Consider the following 20,498-nt stretch of genomic DNA (forward strand, 5'->3'; position numbering starts at 1 on the left):
TTATAGTTAAAATTAAGTTGAAAGTTAATTTGTTTAGGGGTGGGTCCCACATGGGTCACCAAGGAATGGTAAGAACAGAAGAATAGAAGGAATAGTCTTCCATAGGGATGAGCTCTCGAATTGGTTATCCAATAGCAAGTGATCAGTCCTGAAATCATATACAAGGAACAACAAACAGACTGAATTAAGTTGTAGTTATGTATTTTGGCAATAATTTATATATAACAAAGGAAAAGAAGATGCGAACTGAGAGGGAACGAGAGATATCTGGGAGGGGCTGGAGGGGGATAGGGGAATTTTATATTTTAATCAAAAAATTTAAAAAGGATAATAATTTTAAAAGTAAAAAAAGCTATTTTTTTTATTGAGATCCATTCTGCTATTTCAGTGACCCACCCATGTTTCTGGATCTGACAAGGAATTGCTGACTTTACAACATATTCAATGGAAACAGACTCTAATTTCTCATGACCAATCTATCAGCACTAATAGAGTCAATAAATATTCTGTAGCCCACTGACATTGCTCAGGCTAAAAGTCTCAGCGTCTGCTGTGACTTATCACTTTCCTTCACTGCCATTTTCAATTCATTATCCTCTTAGTGTTCCCTCTGGGACATGCTCTAAATCCAGCAGCTACTTCTCACTGTCCCTCCAGCTGCAGAACCCACTCAAGTTTCTCAGAGCAACCGTCACTGGATCCCTGCTGCCATCTTTCCTCCACAGAGCTCTTTCTCCAGTGAGGAGTTGGCGTGATTTTCTCAGAGGACAAATCAGATATCATTACTGTGGGGATCTGAGCTTTGCAGTGGCTCCCACTGCACCCAATCTCCACCCCCCAAATACCCCTGGTCAGACCCAATCTCTCCCTGCCAATCTCTCTATCACACTCATCCTTCTGCACCAGGCTCCAAACTAGCCTTTTCTAGGACCCTCATCCCTGTCTAACTGCTTTGTGTCTAGACGCCCCCGCTTCACCTTTCCACTTGGAATTTCCTTTTCCTTCCTATGGAGTTGCCTTCATAATTGTGGGTTCCTTTGAGAGACTTCCCCTTGTCAGAGTCAATCCTCTGCCTTCTCCACAGATCATCCCTACAGCATTACCAACACATTTTTAGAATAAAATTTTAACTATGATTTCATCACTTATTGGTTTATATGGTTTTTTAAATCTATCTATCTATCTATCTATCTATCTATCTATCTATCTATCTATCTATCTATCTATCTATCTATTTCTGAGCCCCTATGTCAGTCTGTAAGCTCTGGGAGAGCAGAGATCATCACTGTCTAAGTTTCTATGCATAAAAGTCAATGAAGGGGTGGCCATATTAAACTGCCACTCTATTTCGTGACTGTCTGGGGTTCTGCTCAAAGAGTTTCTACTGATTGTGTCTCAATACACTTTGTGTCATATTGTGACATTTGCCTTTCATCCATCTAACTGGGCAGGCAATCAACTGAAGCTCCTTTGTCTGTGTGTTGCTATGGAATAAGTAATCCTTTTGAACACTGTGAATATGCATTGCTCTCATTGGTTTAATAAAGAACCAACTGGCCAATAGCTTGGCAGGAAGAGGTTAGGTGGGAGAGCCAAACTGGGAGAGTTCTGGGAAGAAGAAAGGCGGAGTTGCCAGCTAGAGATGGAGGGAACAAGATGTGTAGAATATGAGGTAAGAAGCCACGAGCCACTTGGCAACAATAGGTTAATAAATATGGGTTAATTTAAGTTGTAAGAGCTAGTTAGTAACAAGCCTATAAGCTCTGGGCTTATAAGTCTCTGTGTAGTTATTTGGGAGTTGGTTGGTGGGACAGAACTGAATTGTGGGACACAGAAATGTCCCCTACAGTGTGTACCAGACTTTGGGGGGAATTGTGCACTCTCTAAGATCATATATGAGCCTTTCCGCATGGACTATATTGAGAACAGTTCCGTTAGTCTTTGCTCAAAGGTCAAGCGCGTACTCATCAGAGGTTGATGCTACTCTGTGCACATGTTCATGTGAATACACATTTCTGTGTATGCATGTGGAGGTCAGAGGTTGGGGTCTTTCTCTTTCCATCTTATGTTTTGAGATAGGGTTTTATTGACCAGACTAACTGACCAGCGAGTTAAAGGAGTCTGCTTATCTTTACACCTTTGTCTCCCTTATACTGCGGTTATGGATGCAGGCTGCCTTACCTAGCTTTCATATGGATGTTTGGGATCCAAACTGAGCTCCTCATGCTTGCATGACAAGCACTTCATGAACTGTTTTATCTTTTCAGGTCCTTGATTCTAGACCTTAGAAGTCAGGCAGAGATGCCTCTGGGGAGCTCCCGGCCTAATATTGTCATTCTTTCCTGTGTCTTTGTTGTCACCTCAAATGTTCACTGTTGCTGGAAGCAGCAGTAGCCACCGGGCATGCATCTTCCTAATACCCTCGGCATTGCTGTTTCTTTGCTCTGGCTTGTGAGACTAATAGACCAGCCTTCTAGAGTATTTCCAGGGACAGCAGTGGTGTGTCTGTGCAGATGATATGTTCCCTCTGCTCAAAGTGACTCACATTTACAGTGCCATCTGAATCAGTCTATACTAAAGTGGTGCTATTTTCTTTATGGTGGAAGGGAGTGTTTTCCACTGTATTGAACTAGCAGCATTCGTGGTAATGATGCTCCTGGAAATTCTTTATAAGTCCAGACCTTTTATTCTCGTGTATCCTCTATAAACCTCTTCCTATGTTGTTCTTTTCCCTCACAGCACTGACTCTTAATTGAGACCACACCTTCTTCCTAGCCCCCACACCAAGTGGAATGAAGACCTTCTCTCTCTTTCTCTTGCACTTCCTCTCTCCATCTACCCATCTGTCACCCATCATCCATCCATCTTTCTACATTCCTACCTACCAACTGCCATATTTGTCGGATGTTTAATAGCATCCTATGGCTCATAGTCAAATGCTAGAATGCAGTTCTTTTCACTGGCATCTCTGGTGCTGAACAGTGCCCAGCAGGTTGTAAGCACTCAGTGAACCCTGTTAAATCAAGAACTTACTGAGGCAGCGTTTCAGTTTAGGTCTGACACTTGCTCTGGGTTCATTCTTCAGTGGATAATTACTCTGGCTTTACATCCCCAGATGCCAGACAAACCGCCTTTCAGAAATACTGTCTATAAACAGGTACATAATTTCAAGCACTGGGGAGCCTCAGGTGTGGCATGAGATCTTTCCACAGGGATTTTGACTGTAGCTGCTTATGCTCAGATCATGACACCTGGTATATTATGGCATAGCTTACACTGTCCTGCATATACATGGGCCAGCACCATATATACATGGCGACAAGAAGTGAGAACAGGTTGAAGTCTGGAGACAAGCCTAAGGAACTGAAGAAGCAGGTTCACAGTCTTGCTCTGCACACTCTCAGGGCTTGTCAATGCCTATGCTCCCCTGCATCAGAGAGGTGTCTTATGTTCTTTTGTCTGGCGTGGAGTTACAGGGCTATGATCCCAATGTTTCACCCCTTTTGCTGTGTGGGCCTGCTGGTACATAAGGGGCATACAGGAAATGAGGCGTCTCTGGGACAAGGGACAGAGTACCGGAGTCCCTGGGGCCAATTTTTTTGGAGGTAGACTTTGTGCAGCTAAGATAGCCCAATGCCTGTGAGCTCAACTGGTGTTGTACAGTCATCCAGGAGAGGGTAAAGGAGGCAGTCAACCTGTTCATGTCCTCTGCTTCCTACGGGTTCCATGATTAGAAAGGCAGTGATCTGTGAAGGAGTGCTAGGAATGGCTGTCATATGCCTGGCCTGGCAGCTTAGGGTGTGAGACGTCTTATCTAAATGAACTAACCGTAAAAACTGGAGAAAGCAGCAGACCTTTCAATGCCACTGGCTGGGCAATGCGGTCCCAAAGCCTCTGAGGCACTAGTGTGGTGAGATTACTAAACATGTCAGAGCCTCAATTTACTCTTTTGAGAACGGTGGTCTCCGCAGTTATCTGAGGACAGAACTAGTGAATATAGCTAAAGATGCAGGAACAGCGCCCGGTGCATGATCGGCATGTGCTTGCTCCATGGGTTGAGGTTCTGGACTGAATATGAAGGAGGACAGCTGAGCATCAGCATTCATCTCTCTCTGCTTTCTGATCGTGGATGCAATATGGCCAACTACCCACTGCTTCTGCCAGCATGATTTCCATGCCACGATGGACTACACCCTCAAACTGAGGGTCAGAATAAACCCTACCGTCCTTAAGTAGCTTCTGTTAGGTCTTTTTGCCACAGGAACAAGAAATTGTCCCTGGAAGAAATGGCTTTAGGTCTCAAAGTTGGTCTTTCCTTTCAGAAGGATGTTCTGTAGCATGTAGAAAAGGTTCTGGGCTGCCTTTTCATTGGCCCTTATGAGGTAGGCCAAGAAGGCAGGCAGTGACCTGAAGCTCACTGTCCAGGAGCAACGTGAGGCTCACCATGGGAGGAATGCTCACCCCACATTCTAGGGACTTCAGCTTCCCACTGCACACTTCTGAAAATCTGTGCCTTGGATCTCAGTTATTGCTAAGTTTGCTTTGCTGGGCACAAGGGCACCAACCTCTTTATTTTCTCTGGCACAGTTGAACAGTGTGGTTTCTGAGTACCTCCCTTGCAAACCCAAATGAGGGCAACAGCACTAGTAAAACATCTCTATGGCCATGCTAAATCATTTCTAATGACCCTACTCGCTATTGATTTGGAAATTAAAACAAATTGGACAGAAGGACTCAGAGGAGTAGTTGAGTGCCTTGATTTAGAGACTGCCAGGACAAGAGTGGAAGGAAGAGACAAGGTCCAAATGACAGCACAGACAGAGATTTGAACCTACTTTTCACCAAAGAAGATGCCAAATAATCCCAGGAAAAGCTGCACAGAGCCATGCCTCTAACCACAAACTACACATACAGAGAGGCACTCTTTCTATTTGCTGAAGTGACAGAGATCATAGACAACAAAGTAAAGCTGACCACAGCAAGTGGTGATGACGATACAAATGCCTGCAACCTCACTGCTCGGGGAAGGAAGGGGACACAGGTACCCACTGTGAAAAGCAGTTTGGAAGCTTCTGATTAAAAAAAAGATAAAGACACCATGATAGCCTGAATGTAGAATGTTCTCCAGGAGCCCACTATTTGAAGGCTTGGTCTCCACTCAGGCAGATGGTGCTAGAAATCTGGGAGGTTCTAGAAATTCTAGGGCTGGCGTCCATCTCGAGAGTATAGGACAGTGGGCAGGTTCTCGGGTGTGGATTATTCCTGTTTCCTTCTAGACTCACTGTCTGATTTCTGTGCATCAAGAAGAGTCTCTGCCACTTATTCCCATCACTATGATGTTGTTTAGCTATGTGGGATCAAGAGACCATGAACTCTGAAGCTATGACTCAAACCCTTTCTCCAGGTAAGGTTTTGGTCAGTTATTTGGCCACAGTAACACAAATCTCTCTCTCTCTCTCTCTCTCTCTCTCTCTCTCTCTCTCTTTCTCTCTCTCATACACACACACACACACACACACACACACACACACACACACGACACCCCAAATGACAGCATATGTCCATATAAATACCAGTGGCAGGGCTGTGTGAGACCAGGCCAGAAAAGGAAATCAGTGAGCCAGGTTGAGAACCAGGGCAGGCTCTGTCAGTTCATCTCTGACTCTGTACTGCGTGACAAGGGGGGACCGGAAGCTGTGCTTCTGGGGTGGAGTAGATAAGATTCTTATCTCTAGAAAGAAGACACGGGTGGGTAGTTCTTGCTAACCTAAACTAATCTGGTAACTCTATTAGAATAGTTGGTTCAATCTGATGGGCCCATCCAGATTTTTTGTTTGATGATATTAAGTAGGGGCCGGACAGCAGTGTAGACAAGGTGACGTTTTCTTGTTTCTTCTCTTGACCCATGTGGTATGTGCATATGCAGCCTGAAACAGCTACAGTCTTTTTTTCCATCAAAGAAAACTAATCTGACAAGGACAGAGGTGAGTAGAGGCAAGAGGACAACAATGGGGTTAGGGCCTTGGTCAAACCCTACACGTTCCTGTGCAGTTTTAGAGATATCACTGAATTCTCTTTACTTACAATGTAGTTAAACTTGGTGTTTTGTCACCAGAAACTGAAAGCCTCTGCACTTACGTGCGTGTGAGACTGAAGACAGGGCTGATTTCAGACATGGGAATAGCGTGTGGGACTGAAGACAGGGCTGATTTCAGGACATGGGAATAGCGTATGGGACTGAAGACAGGCTGATTTCAGCACATGGGAATAGCATGTGGGACTGAAGACAGGGCTGATTTCAGGACATGGGAATAGGTAGGGAGTTGCTACCACCAGGATCAGAAAGGAAACACTCCTGGAACACACCCGCTACACGACTGGGGCATCCCATCTGCTCACACCAGAGCTCCCTCCCTGTCCTCCAGAGTCCGCACTGGGATGAGTGGAGCTGAGCCTGAAGATGGGGCTTTGCGGTTTAAGCCAATCCTCTTATCTAATTGGACTGGATCTGCATTCTGTCTCCCCATACAGGCAGCCTGCAGAAGCTGCAGGAGAACCTCTGCTTTCCCGGGGGGGGGGTAAAGATCGACTGCTTCCTGGGTCAACCCTTGCTCAGGTCTGTCACTTCACCATACACGCTGCTTTCTTGCTTCTGACAGTACCAAATGCGAGCACATCCCGCCCCGGGGAAATCCCCAATCCTTAGTTTTCCAGAGGTCATTCCAGTTCATTCTTGTCCCATCACCTCCCTATTTACAGTGGACAGTTGACCTCCAATCCCGGATTTGGAATGGGTGGTATGCGGTTTTCATTCTCACTTTTCATAGTCCCTAACCAACTTGGGGGTCTAAATTGATTCCAAGACTTGGAACGTGATAGATGTATTCAGTTTCGTCTGGGGAGCAATAACCTAGGAATTAATGTAGACAGGAGACCCACAAGTCTTCTATTATGTCCATCAGCCCGAATCTCCATTACTGGGGAAGCAAGAGCTGAGCTATGGAAGATGCTTTTTGGTATGATGAAAGAAGCTTCTAGATGCGCCTTAGCTGTACTGAGTGCCTCCAGCATCCATTTGGGACACCACTACCTTGTTGATATGACCATTCCTTGCATGGTTCCAACTCCTACACCCCAAACTTCTAAAGAACACACAAAATGTCAGCTTAATACTGAGAGTGCTATAGTTCTATCCAGAGGTTTTATAATCAGCGGCTCCTCATATGGATTATAATGTCAGTCGATATGTCTGTTCTAGTTTTAACCACCTCAGCAGACCCCCTTTCCCAACTCTCTAGGGTCCATTTCCTCGTCCGTTGATGAGGATAGTTCTAGCCTGTACCTTAAAACTCAGAGGGTGCATCTGTACAAATGCTCACAGACCTTTGCTGGGTGTGGTGTCTGAGTAAGTCTATTGAATAGTAGCTACTCCCCCCACTTTTTATCATGGTTTTTAATATAAGTTGTGAAAATTGCAGTTTTCTATTTAATGAAGCTATGACCTGGGGCAGAATTAACTATCAGAGTCACTATTAATTTGTACTGTTCTCTCCAGAGGCTGCAATGCATGTGGTATATATCGGTTTTCCTTTAAATACCTTATTATTTGGGCAAGGAAACAGCATGGCGGATGAAGAGCTTCCTCACCAGCATACCGACCCGAGTCTGGGGAGTCACTGGGTACGGCAGGGCCCATCTGTAACCTCAGCAGAGGGAGAGCAGCAGACAGTCCCGCTGAGTAATTCGTTCCGGGTTCAGTGAAACAAGGAGGTGGAGAATGACTGTGACCATTGATGTTGATCATTGGCTTCCACACACACCCAAACCTCACACCCATGTGTATACACCCACACAAACACACAGACACACTACACACACGGGCACACATCCATCCACCCACCCATGCAAAAACATTATTATTTATACAACATAATCCAAAATGATAAAGATACAAGAGAAATAACATACATTTACATATTAAAAAGAATGATTTTTTAAAACATTATATAATGTACACATAGCACTGTATGAATATTATACCTTAGTAAATCCTTAGATATTTCTGACTTTATGTAAACCTACCAATTATATTATGAGACTCATAGTTTTAGTAAATTCATACTAAATTGATATACTTGAAAGTGGAATCAATCACTTTTGGAAAATAAAAAATCATAAATGATATTTCAAAACCTTTAATAATACATATATATATATGTATGCATGTATGTATGTATGTATGTATTTATGTAGGGCTGGGATCAAAGCCTCACACACACTAGGCAAGCATTGTACCACGACGGATCCACATCTATACTTTCTAAATTGTCACCTGGTCCTCACAATTGCATCCATCAATGGAGTTGAAGATGGCGTCTATCCAGCTGGCTTACACTGAAGCCTTGGTGTTGGTCTATGGGCTCATTTGCATCTCTCCATCTTTTCAGTTCCTTCCCGTAGGCAAATTTTGCATCCCTCTGCCTGGGGTTTTCTCTGAGTCCCAAGGTCCACCCTGACTGGCCACCCAACAGCATCCCATGCTGAGGGATTCATGCTTCTTACCCAGAGTCATATGGAATGGAATGTGGAAGTTGGTGGGTAAGTACCCCAGCGCTCTTGCCTCTTATGTGAGATCACTGCACACCTGCAAACCAGCCCCCATCGATGAATCAAATCCCAGGGGCTGGTAGTGCTAACTTGCTCATCAATGCTTTTGTCTACAGCTTTCTCTTCTCTGTCTCATGCCCTTAATGGCTTGCTAGTGTTCCTTGGGGTAACCTTTCAAATTAACTACTTGCACTTGACTCCTTGCCTGAAGTCTTCTTCTGGGGATATTCAAATGAGGGCAAGCTTCAGCTCGGATGCGTAACCTCTTAGTGCAACTCTGATTTGTGTAAACGAGCCAGCTCAGGCAGGGTGCTATTTGAAGAAAGGCAAATGTAGCCAAGATTAGACGGACCTCGCCAAAGAACATCAGGGACATTATAAGGATGCCAGGAGCCAATGCAGGAGCTTTTATAACAAACCGGAGCCATCTGCCAGCCTGCAATAACCAGAATATGAAAGTCCTAATCTGGGCTGCAGTTAAACTGTTTACTCTCTGTTTGTGGTTATGTACTTGAAGCTTAACATGCTCCGAATGCTGGATTTAAATTCATAAGCACATTGTTTTACAAAATTGGCATGAAATCCTTTTAATGCAATATGCAAAATATATTAAAAGGTTGCGTCAAGACCTGGATAGTTTCACCTCATTGTCGTTCTTTGTTCTTAAGGACAAACTGGGAGGACCACAGCTCTGTAAATGTCCCGTGGGACACCCAGAACCTCTTTCCAAGCCACTTTCTGAGAGGCAATTTCCTCCTGTCCCATAAAAACTCCACAAAGCACCTCAGGCAAACACAAGGTATCGGGTATGTTTGTAAACTGCTAATACAGAAGCCATTCAATTACACTGAATCCATCAAAACCCTAATTGAGGCAGGAGCTCAAACCTTACAGCTTAATTACTTTTAGTTTTAGATGGGTGACAGACTTCCTCATGCACTGCTCTTTAAACTGAAATGCATTAGAGAGGCCCATGGGTGCTCGCTGTAATTCTCCCAGCCAGGAGAAAGTGCAGAACACTATAAATAATAATGCCAAGTGATACCCATGATTAGATTTACTAATCACTCATTTCCCAATTCCTGTCCTTTGTTGTGACATCCCAGGGCACCAGCTCCGCTGTCTGGGAACGTGTCCCCACTGAGTGAGACGAGGCAACACTCACTTTTCAACGACTGCTCTTTTCTGCCACTCATGAGACCGCCTAGGACCAAGCACTAGTTCTCTGACCTCATAATGTTAATATACCGTTTCGTCCTCATTCACAAGACCCTCTTCCTGACCTCGCTGCTCCCCACTGAGTCTCTGACAGGAGCCACAGACACCCTTGTCAATCAGTCCATCAGTTGAGTAGCCACATCTTTCCAGTTTCCTAGGATGTAATAAGGTAGTGGGGACCTCAGGATGAGTCTACCAAGGGTTGATAATAGTGTCTAACTTGTTTTGACTGTCCTTGCAGACCAAGTACTATTACTAATGTCAAACACGATAGATTTCATCACCATGGCAACGCTCAGAAGCAGGCATGCTTATACCCACTCTATAGATGAGAAGCATTAGACTCCAGTAGCTAAAATAACTTCTTCAAAATCCCTCAGCTAGCAAGCAGCAGAGCAAGCATGCGATCCCAGGTCAATCTGACTATCTGGCTCCTGTTTCTCCCCAAATACAACTCCATGTCTTCTGCAAAGATGTGAGGGAATCCACAAAACAGGCAAGTGTGGATGGCTTTGGAAATCTCCAAGCTGGCACAGGCTAAACAAACAAACAAATAAAAAAAAATTTAATTTTTTTTTAAAAAAGGAAGGGTGCATCTAGAATCACCCTGGTGGCTGCTTCCAGGAACAAACTGATTGTTACTTCTTTCCAGTCACAGGGGCCTGTGAGACCAGCCAGCCAGGACCTAGAGGAGGTAGAAAGACGGATGCCAACAACCTGTGCCTCAGCCACGAGCAGCTGCTCTTACCCAGCTTGTGACGGGTGGCGCTGCTGATACACGCCACAATCACGCTGCAGTCACTTCATAAGTAATTAGCTGTGTGGCACTGAGTAGAGACCACCCAGTCATTTGTTTCATTTCCTCCCATTACCTCCTCCCCTTCGGGCTTGCTTCCCAATCAAGCTGCAGGTACACATGACTAATGAACTCATGACAACACTAATAACGGCCGGGCTAATAATCATACAGCCAACGGTGACGACGCTAATTAAGAAAGTGCGAACAGCAACAGCTTCCGCTGGTGTGACTCTTCATCTCTGGAAGGCGGTGGCGAGTCGGTCAGGCAGGGGAGAGGGAGAGCAGTAAAGGCAGACACGTGGCTCGTTCTTTCAGTGGCGCTACTTAGGCAGGAGAATTCAAGAACGCTACAGTGTGAACGCATTACATTTAACACAACGGGTCATGGAGAATGCAGAAACTATTCAACCTAGTGAGTGGGACAGACCTCAATCTTCACGAACAAAGCACCTGCCCAGGGGCCTCTGGAGAGGAGCGGGGAGCCCAGGGCACTAGGGAGCCCTGAGCTGATGCCTGACAAGATCAAGGTGTCCTTCTGCTTGTCACTTGGAAGGAACAAACACAAGTGGGCAGGCTGGACAAACGTGTTGGCATAGAAATGGTGCCAGTAAAAATGGGCCATGGAGCATAGCGGTGAATTCTATGGGAACTCTTGAGTGTAGATTTGAGGGGCAAACATCACGGCATCCTCAGCAGCTTCTGAGAGACCCAGAGGCCTGACACACAGGAGGGTGAAGGACCCCAGCATCTGTCTTAGCCATTTATACCAACCTGCCACTTCCAGCAGGGCATGGCACAGACCACACTGGGGTTCCGGATCAGGTGAAGTGGATTACCAGGTCCCTCTGGAATAGTAAACGTTTTTTTTTTTTCCTAGGAGATACTGAGTCTTGACTGTTTAGGCAGAGAACAGAGGATTCCATTTCTGATGGCCATTTCTCTGAGGAAGCTAGGATATGAGAGTCACAGGGAAGATGCAGGCCCCATGAAGCTTTAGGCTCTGACCCTGGCTGCCCAATAGTGTCACACTCTGGTGACTTCTGAACAAATTCCTGAGACTATTCATAATGGACAGTGGCCCCAGTTTAACCCTGGCGTTAGAACGGTCTCCTTAACTTAACTCAGGACTCCGAGGCCCCTCTAGACTGCGGCAGGAAGAAAGGCTGCATCCTGAACTGCATAACCACGACTTCTTTAAGCAGAAACCCATTGTCCCAGTTCTTCTCCCTCTTTCTCATTTATCTCATTTCCTCGGAGGCAACCATCACATTGGAAATGAGTTTAGCTCGTTCTAGTGCCGATCAGTAGCTCTCAAATTGGGGGTGGGCGTCACATTTTCATGTTCACAGTTAACCACTGTCAGGCTGGCTAATTTCCTATGTGGAGCTGGAAAGTCTATTTTCCATCAGTCTGGAAACCAGATTAACAGTGGCTTCAGGTGTCTGACGGAAAGCTTCAATGGCACTGCCCAAGGATCCCATGTGGGTGAATTCTAGCACGACAGCCTCCTGCCTCAGCTCCGTATCTCCATCTTCTCCGTGTGCCACAGACTGCCATCACAAAGAAGCCATCAGTCTTACCTGCCCTGCAAAGAGCCCGCAGACGCCAATGATACACAGGATGTTGAACACAGCAGAGCCCACGATGGTGCCGACTCCCACGTCACCCTTGGTGATGAACACTCCTGAAACACAGGCCCAAACCCGTCTGGTTGGAGTGGTCCAGCTGCAGCCCCAGGAGAACCTGAAGGACATGTCCTACTTCTAGACTATGCTCAGGATCCACAGGAAGTAGCTAGCCACTGGGAGGAGCTTTGGAACCCAGAGGGGAGACTGTCCCTTAGCCTCCCCTTAACACTGGCTCTGGGCCGTGGACAAGTTCACATGCAGGAGAAGTATTGAATGAACACAGCAAAGTGGGATGCTCTGCTTGGGGTGGGGGTGGGGTCTGTGAACTTCATTTTTGTTAATGGCAGACAACCCAAAGCCAAGGGCCTTCTTCCCCATAGTCCTTTTCTCTCACGGAGGGAAGGGCTGAGATGTCCGCCTAGAGTCACCTACCTATGACCGATGTGAACAGCTCTGGGGCTGAGCTGCCTGCCGCCATGAATGTGGCTCCTGCCACATCTTCACTGAGGTGGAGGCGCTGTGTGCAGAACAAAAACAAGACAGGTGAGTTGGGATTTTACCTGGGAAATACACATGACTGTGACTCCCCAGGTCCTAAGCTCAGGGACTTCAGAGGGACCCAGGGGTGGGGTTCAGTGCCTTGTACGGTCCTCCACTCAGAGATTGGCTCTTTCTGCAATCTGCTCACCACCCTCACCGGCAGAATCAGCAGGTTACAAGACTTCATTAGCCCAAAGGCTCTACAGAAGATTTGGGGTCCACAACCCAAATGCACCCAGGGGCTGTTGTGCCAATGACCAGGAGAGTGGAGTGGGGGCTAGGAGCAGCGTGGGCAGTAGTGGGTGGTCATATCCTTTCTGATGGCTGTGCTCTGCTCCCCAGCTGTTGGAAGACACTCGGATGTTAGAAGAGATGTATATAATCTAGGGCAGCGTGCAAAGACCACGGCCACTGCAGAGCTTCCGCTACCTCAAGCTCACAGTGGCCCGTTTTCAAGCCTGTAAATGTGCCTCAGGAATCACTCTCCTGAAGCTCAGTCCCAACCCTTGACCTTCAAACTCCGGGTGTCACAGCAGAAGAGACGCCTTGAGATTGAATCGAAAATGGTGCAACCCCAGATCTTTGGGGACACTCCTCATTCCTCGAGTCACCCTGTGTGTTAAGGCAGAAGCTGGTTCTCAGGATCCCAAGACGAACGCACCTTGGTGGCTGGCTGGTGTGTTTGGCTTTCTGGCATTCCACCGTACGTCAGAAAGTGAGCTGCTGGCTGTTGATAAGCACCTGGTTCCCTTCTGGCGACAGGGTAGAGAATTCCAGTTTTCAATGCCAGCCCCTTCTTGTTCTCGGTGGTACAGGTGGCTGCACTTCTCTGCTTGGCCACAGAGAGGCAGTATGGACTCGGAGGAGTCTCTGAAAGGAGTCTCTTTGGGACCCTGGGTTCCTTGGCTCTGTACTCACTCAGAGTTAAGGCTCACATGGGTACTGAAGAGACTCGGAGATGGCACTTCAACACTAAAAGCTGTGGCTGGTGGGGAAGCCCTGGGCACTTAAGTCTCAGTGGGTGGGGCTGGCCAGAAGCCAACTTGACACCGGAACCAGGAGTCTAGGAAGCTCTGCTCCCAAGAAAGACGGGAGTTGCCGCACTTCCCTCCCGAGCTCTACTGGCTGGTTTTCATGGTTGCTTATGAAGGTTGGCCTTATGTACGGTTTTCTCTTGCTTCTAGATCTCTTTCTTTTTTTCTCCTCCTTCATGCCTAATTCACTCTGATCTGGCAATACCTTGCTGGACTCTTAGAATCACTAGTCACAAAGCTCTCTTGGCTCTGCATTGCTAGTTGCCATATGAGAGGGAGGGGGCAGAGAGAATCTTCCTCAGCTTCATTCTGAGCAGAGAATAATTCCTGCATTCCCTGGCCACCGCTGAACACCATGGACTCCCTATGAACAACAGGTCCCGTGGTTCCCATTTAGATTCAGTGACTCAGGCAGTCTCTGTCTTTTCCTGAAATACTCTGTCAGCAAGACCTCTCCTCCAGACCTTTGGGCCTTCCCTCCACATAGCCCTGCCCTGGTACCATGGTAGCATCCATCACTTTCTCTCTGTGCCAAATCCCCACCAGATTCATGCAACCCTCTGTAAATATAATCACCCTTTGAGATCAGTAGGGATCAGTTCCAGGAATGCCTCCTTCCCTGCAGGATCCAGATACTCAAATCCAAGCACTATTCAAGTTTTACATAAAACAGTGTAGTGTTTGCATATAACTTATATACATTCTCCCATATACTGCAAATCACCCCTACATTGCTCACAGTCCCTAATACGAGAATAAGGCCACATAAACTACTGTATTATCCAGGGCATAATGATATGGAGGAAAGTTTGCATCTGTTCTATACTGATGAAACTTAAAAAAAAAAGTTCGATCCAAGGCTGAATGCTCGGATGTGGAATCTGCATACAGGTGGAATGTTCCATTTTATCAGTGGTCTGCAAGCTCATAGATCGCTAGGGCACATAGCTTGGCTGGCACAGAGCCTACTTCCGTGTTTACAGTAGTTGAAGCAGGGCCTGTCCCGTCTTCCATGGCCCAGGCAGCCCCCCTGTAGCTTTTGTAACTTCCACATGGCCCTAAAGCCTTCCTACTCTTGACATTCAGTCCTCATTTGTGCGTAAGCTCTAACCAACCTAAGGTCTCCAGGAATGCCATGTTCCTCCACTTGCTGAGCCTCTGAAACATCCCTCTCCCGTTTGCTTCGGTGTAGCAGAATCTGAGTGTCTATCATTGGCACACAGAGGACTTCTCCACATTTTAACACCTTTGTAAGTTTCATGATGTCACCTCGTGGCTAAGATTTGGTGACTTATCTGACCTGTTGCTGGCATGCTGGGTCATCATATTGGCATCCCCTGCTTCTCCCTGCCCAACAATTTTCCTGACTCAAGCTGGAACCCGTCCCCTCTGCCTCAGCTATGATTTATTGAGTAATGTGGATTTCTTTCTAGAATCATTTTTCACCAAAGTCCAAACAACGTCCCCTCTGAGCATCTCCGCTTAGCGCCAGAGTTAGTCTGGGGGCAAGCACTGAGCACACAGCATCACCTCTCTATGAAGAGATTAGGGGGAATAAAGATTGTAGGAGAGTCCCAGGCTAGGAAGCTCTGCCAGGCCACCATGAGTGGTCCTGCATCATTGCCCCCATCCTGTGAAAGAATGGAGATTCAGGGACATTTGAGTATGAGGCTCTCAGAGACATAAACATGGGACCTCCAAGGAGATACAAACTCTGTCCTCATCCTACAGACAGGCCATTTGCTTGGCAATCAGCATGGCTTTAAGTCCACAGAGCTGTACTCACGGAGACAGGCATGTGGCCTGGCATGCTTTCTTGTAACTTATTTTGCTTCTAAGGCTGGATTTGGTTGGGAACAGGGAGCATTCTTGGAAGGGAGGCCTCTCATCTGCTTTGCTCCTCCCTACACAGCTGTGGATCCTAGAGGTGGAGCCCGTTCTGAGGAAACCTGATAGACGTTATTGTGGAATTGCAACAGGTGTGACGGTGACTGGTGACCCAGCGGTAAGCTCAGACTGACCTGGGCTCAGATCATGACTCCATTCTTAAACAGCTGTGTAACTTGGGGCAGGACACTCTAAGTCTCTGAGTCTCAGTTTCTTGATTCCTAGAGAGAAGCTGACTGTGGTCACCTGGCAGAGTTTAAGACATGGTTAAGGGATGGCCACAGTTGCACTAACTTAAGAACACAGCCAGTTTCTTGCACCCTGGGGACCCAGTAAAAATAGCATCTTTATCCCATTAAACATTCTCTTTCCTTCTTAGTTTTTTTGTTAAAGGCATACTCCACTGTCTTCTGTTCTGCTAGTGTTTGATTGCTTTTTTTTTTCTAGAAAGACACACATGTTCTCAAAGTTTCTGTGGGTTTCCTCAATGGAGGGCCAGAGTTGATATCTGTATTTATATTTATAGGGCATATTAAATACCTCTGCTATTAACAACAAACAGGTCACAAGGAAAGAGACAGAACAATATTGCTTTGCATAAGAATAAAGTACCAACTGGTGGTAAGTGGGTCTTCTGTATCCTTGACTATTGACTCAGCTAATCGTGGATGGAAAGTACTCAGGAAACAAAAACAATACAAACATGTATTCTTACTAGACATGCACCAGCCTTTTCTTTATTAGTTTTCTCTGAAAAGCATACTCCAACAGATATTTAAATAACTCTGACATCGTGCTAGGCATAGTCTAGAGTTAGTCAAAACATTACAGTCCTCCACGACTTTCGGAAGAGAGTTGAACAGTAAAGGATTTGGAGCCAATCTGCATAGATACTGAGGGATCACAAATGCCCCCACTACAGGGCTGAATGCCCCCACTACAGGGCTGAATGCCCCCACTACAGGGCTGAACTCCCCCTTGGCGTTGACATAAGGCGAGCCTGTTCCTGGGCTGCATCACTGTGACAATCGCATCCGCACTAGAGAGCGGTGCATTCCAGACACCACCCTACTTTCCGTAATCTACTGTCACTGCAGAGAGGAACACACGCCTATGACCTATCCAGAGATACTGTGCAACGATTGTTCATTTCTAAACACAAAGGAGAACAAATGTCCAGAGTTTGGAAGAAACTGCTTAGGTTAGTAATCTTCTGAGTGAGACTTGCAGACTAGCATCCTCAGCATTACCCAAGACCTGATTAGAAATTTGGGTTCTGAATGCCTTCTCCACTGGTCTTTAGGATCTATTGAATCAGGTGCTGTGGGTGGAGCAAGAAGGGGTTGATGGCCGCCGGATTTGCAGGTGGGACACGTGTCTGGGAGACGGCCGTCTGAAAACTCAGCTAATGTTAAACACGATACATGCATGGAAGAAATAGACAAATCAGGACAGACAGCAGGATGAAAGCAGCAAAAAATGAGAGCTGTCTAGGCAGGGTGAACATTGAAGAAGCCTTTTTAGGTTTACTTATTGCATGTGTTTGTGTGTGTACACTGCATATGTGTGTACTTGTGTGTGCTCACACACATGTGCGTGCCTATGTGCAGGTGAAGATGCCAGGGCACACACGTGGAGAGGCCAGAGGACAACTTGCTGGAGATGATTTTCTCCCTCCACCATATGAGGCCTGAGCCTGACTCAGGAAGTCAGGCTTGGTGGCGGGTACTTTTACCGACTGAGCCGTCTTGTTGACCCCTGAATATATTTTAATTTGCTCTTCAGCCTGGCAGTGGTTGAGCTAATGTGAATAATGCGTAATGATTTTCGCCCATTACACATTGGCGCCTTGCCCCAGCACCTGCCAGGCCTCCACCCAGAGTAGAAATAGAGAGTTAAGTGTGAGGGAAGCATGTAGTGGTGGTAGGTCCCTACCCTAACAGGATCCCAGAGGGAAGAAACGAAGGGAAGGAAGGCAGTGGGAAGGACAGGGAGCAAGAATCAGCAGAATTAAAAACAAAAATGTGGAGGAGCAGAACACAAAGTATGACCCCCCCCACGCCTGGGGTGTCCACTGTGGGTTTAACACCCAGGGGACCAGAATTATTTGAAAAAATATTTGCATCTGCAAGGAACACAGCTTTGATCTTGTCCTTATTCCCTAAACAACAGAGTGCCACATCTGTCTCCACAGGATTTACGTCACTGTAGTAAAGCACACAGGAGGACATGTGTGGGCTGTTTGCAAACACTACCCCTTATGACACACATTTTATGCTCTGGAGCATCCACGAATTATGTTGCTGCAGGACATTCTGGAAGTATCCCCACGGACACCCAGAGGGCACTAGCAGTGAGGCAGATGCAATGTGGGTTAAAGTCAGACCATCTCCCGGGTTATCAAATGCCATGCAGACTGAGCTAGCACTGTCCTGAGTACCCAGGGCCTCAGGACCTCAGAGAAGAGGCTAGAACATGGCAGGACAGGGTCCTCGTCCCAGGCCCCCACACACCGGGAATGTGTCCCCACATACCTCACAGATCTTTTCCAAGGATGGGACGAAGAAGTCATCACACACGATGGCGAGAGCATAGAACATGTACATGGCCTGGAAGAAAGGAGAGAAGAAAGACTTAAGAGTCAGGCAAAGGCAAGGGAAAAGGGCCGGATCATTGTCTTCTCCAATTAATATCCCCTGTTATCATACATTCAACGTCTTGTTCAGAGTAAGTACAAAGTCTCTGCAATTGCTAAAAGACTTGCGGCCTGGCTTTAGCTCCATCTTTGACCTCTCTACCCACTCATTGCCTCTTATTCCCCCTCTAAAGCTCCAAGAAGATGGTGGGCACCAGCTTCAGGGCCTTTGCGCTTGCTGCTGCTTCTACTCAGAACACCCTTTCTCTCAGATATGCTTTCGGATGCCCACCTGACTCCCTGCCCACCTTTTTCTCTATACCCTCTTATCTTGACTTTTTTTTTATTTTGGTAAGTTATAGGTTCACTCTATTAGTCTGCTGCCAGTTTCTACCACCAGAAGTTCTTGAGGATATGAACTTCCTCTTGTAATTACATCCTCAGGAGTCACCCCAAGGCTGGCCTGAAAGCAGGATTAGCTGGCCACATCCCAGTGAGCTTATTTACTACCTGGTCTCTGTGCAAACCTACTTCCACATTGTGGTCAACTATCACTAGAGCATCCCTAGAATCTCATCTTCTAGTCAGAGGTGGTCCTTTATCTTATTCAAGGTACCGCCTCGAAGCAATGGACATTTGTTTGGATTCCAGTGTTGAATGACCACCCAACACACAGCTCTTGCTTTTTCAGGGAACCCTAGCACCATGTCTCAGATAGAAAGGGTTCCACCCGTTCTCCAGGATTACTGATTGGCCAGTCATCATGTAGTATTCCTAGTAGAGGTGGCTATTGGTTAGAGGTAGGCATGTGACTTAGCTCATCCAATCAGATGAAAGGAAAGAGTTACCAACTTTCCAAAGAGGGTCTTTTCTCACCCCCTGCTGCTAGCTGTGCACAGATCATATGGGATTCTTAGAGCTGGGAAGCAGCAGAGTTCTCAATGCCACCATGAAGTCACAGGTCATATGACATTAGAGCCCATGGGGCCTCTGGACTTCACAGCATACCAGCAGCATTGCTGCTGCAGTTTGCTTTAGAATTTTCCAGTATTTGTAGCTTAAAGTGTTTGCCAGTGCCTGCTCAATTTCCAGCATCTTCGTGAGTAGATTCATTGCTGTCTTCTAGCATATTTTCCCATTGATTACTACTCCACAGCATGGACCCCCAGTCACACAGGCACAAGCATAAGACCGAGGCCAGCTACCAGAACATGCCATTTCTTGTCACAAAGTGGTAAGTGGGCGGGGGGCTTGTTTAAGGGGCCAGGAAGAGATTAATAGAGAGTATAAATATCCCTCAAGCCTGTAGCTTCCAGAGGTAGCAGTTATATAGAAGAGAGCCTGAAAATGGTACATTAAGAAGCTGAATCAAGAGATGCAACAGGTACACACACACACACACACACACACACACGCATGCACACATGCACACCTAACAACATCCTGTGAACACTTGTCTTAACTCAGTTTGAAACCAAGTGGACGTTCTAATTTCATGAGCCAATGCTTTCCCTTTGCACTAAGCCTGCTAGTGGAGTTCTGTAGTTCACAGCTTTCTTTCCTGGGGCCTTCTGCTGCAGTCCTAGCTAGAAATGATCTCAAGCTTTTTGACTCTTGGTCAGTGCACTCATTTCGTCCCCTGTGTCCCTTTGTATGCACTTGACTTCTTTCCATGTGTATGTGCTTGTTCTCTCCCACAGGACAGGGAGATTCTCAAGTACAATGTAACACTCCATTCTGTGGAAACGTTACACAAAAGCACAAAGATGATGTGTCCTCAACTGCAGACTATACTAAATTATCAAAACCTAGCAAAACACACCACAGGGAATGGTTAGATCGGGTGTGAGTCATCATTCGGAGCAATGCTGTCAAAAGAGACTGTGTGAATGCACATTCAGTGATCAGAAGATGCATCTCCACGCCACTGGTCTATGGAAATGTTAAAAATTACAGTCTTGCTTTTGTTAAATTCTGTAGGTGATTGTGTGGACCTACACATACATGAGTACATTTGCATATGAATTGGTCACGCTGTCAAGGTAACAGCTATGTTTCTTCTTTAGAATCAGTCTACCTGTATTTTATAACCATTAGCCATATTTTCCCCTTCACCCTAAATTTGCATTTCTTGTGTGATTTGTGTAGGT

At 46.3% G+C, this 20,498-nt stretch overlaps 1 protein-coding gene across 2 annotated transcripts in view; it reads right to left on the reverse strand.

Moving 5' to 3' along the window:
• Slc24a3 (solute carrier family 24 member 3) overlaps positions 1-20,498 on the reverse strand; it is a 478,272-nt gene that overhangs the window by 111,147 nt on the left and 346,627 nt on the right. For both annotated transcript variants that reach the window (XM_087911151.1, XM_087911152.1), the window contains exons 4-6: positions 18,248-18,322; positions 12,685-12,769; positions 12,205-12,308 (exon numbers count right to left, since the gene is read on the reverse strand). In XM_087911151.1, the coding sequence (XP_087767277.1) occupies positions 12,205-12,308; positions 12,685-12,769; positions 18,248-18,322 (264 nt within the window). The remainder of the gene's footprint in view (positions 1-12,204; positions 12,309-12,684; positions 12,770-18,247; positions 18,323-20,498) is intronic.

Source organism: Myodes glareolus, chromosome 10 (genome assembly GCF_982192425.1).
Source record: "Myodes glareolus chromosome 10, mMyoGla1.1, whole genome shotgun sequence".
NCBI classification, from domain to species: Eukaryota; Metazoa; Chordata; class Mammalia; order Rodentia; family Cricetidae; genus Myodes; species Myodes glareolus.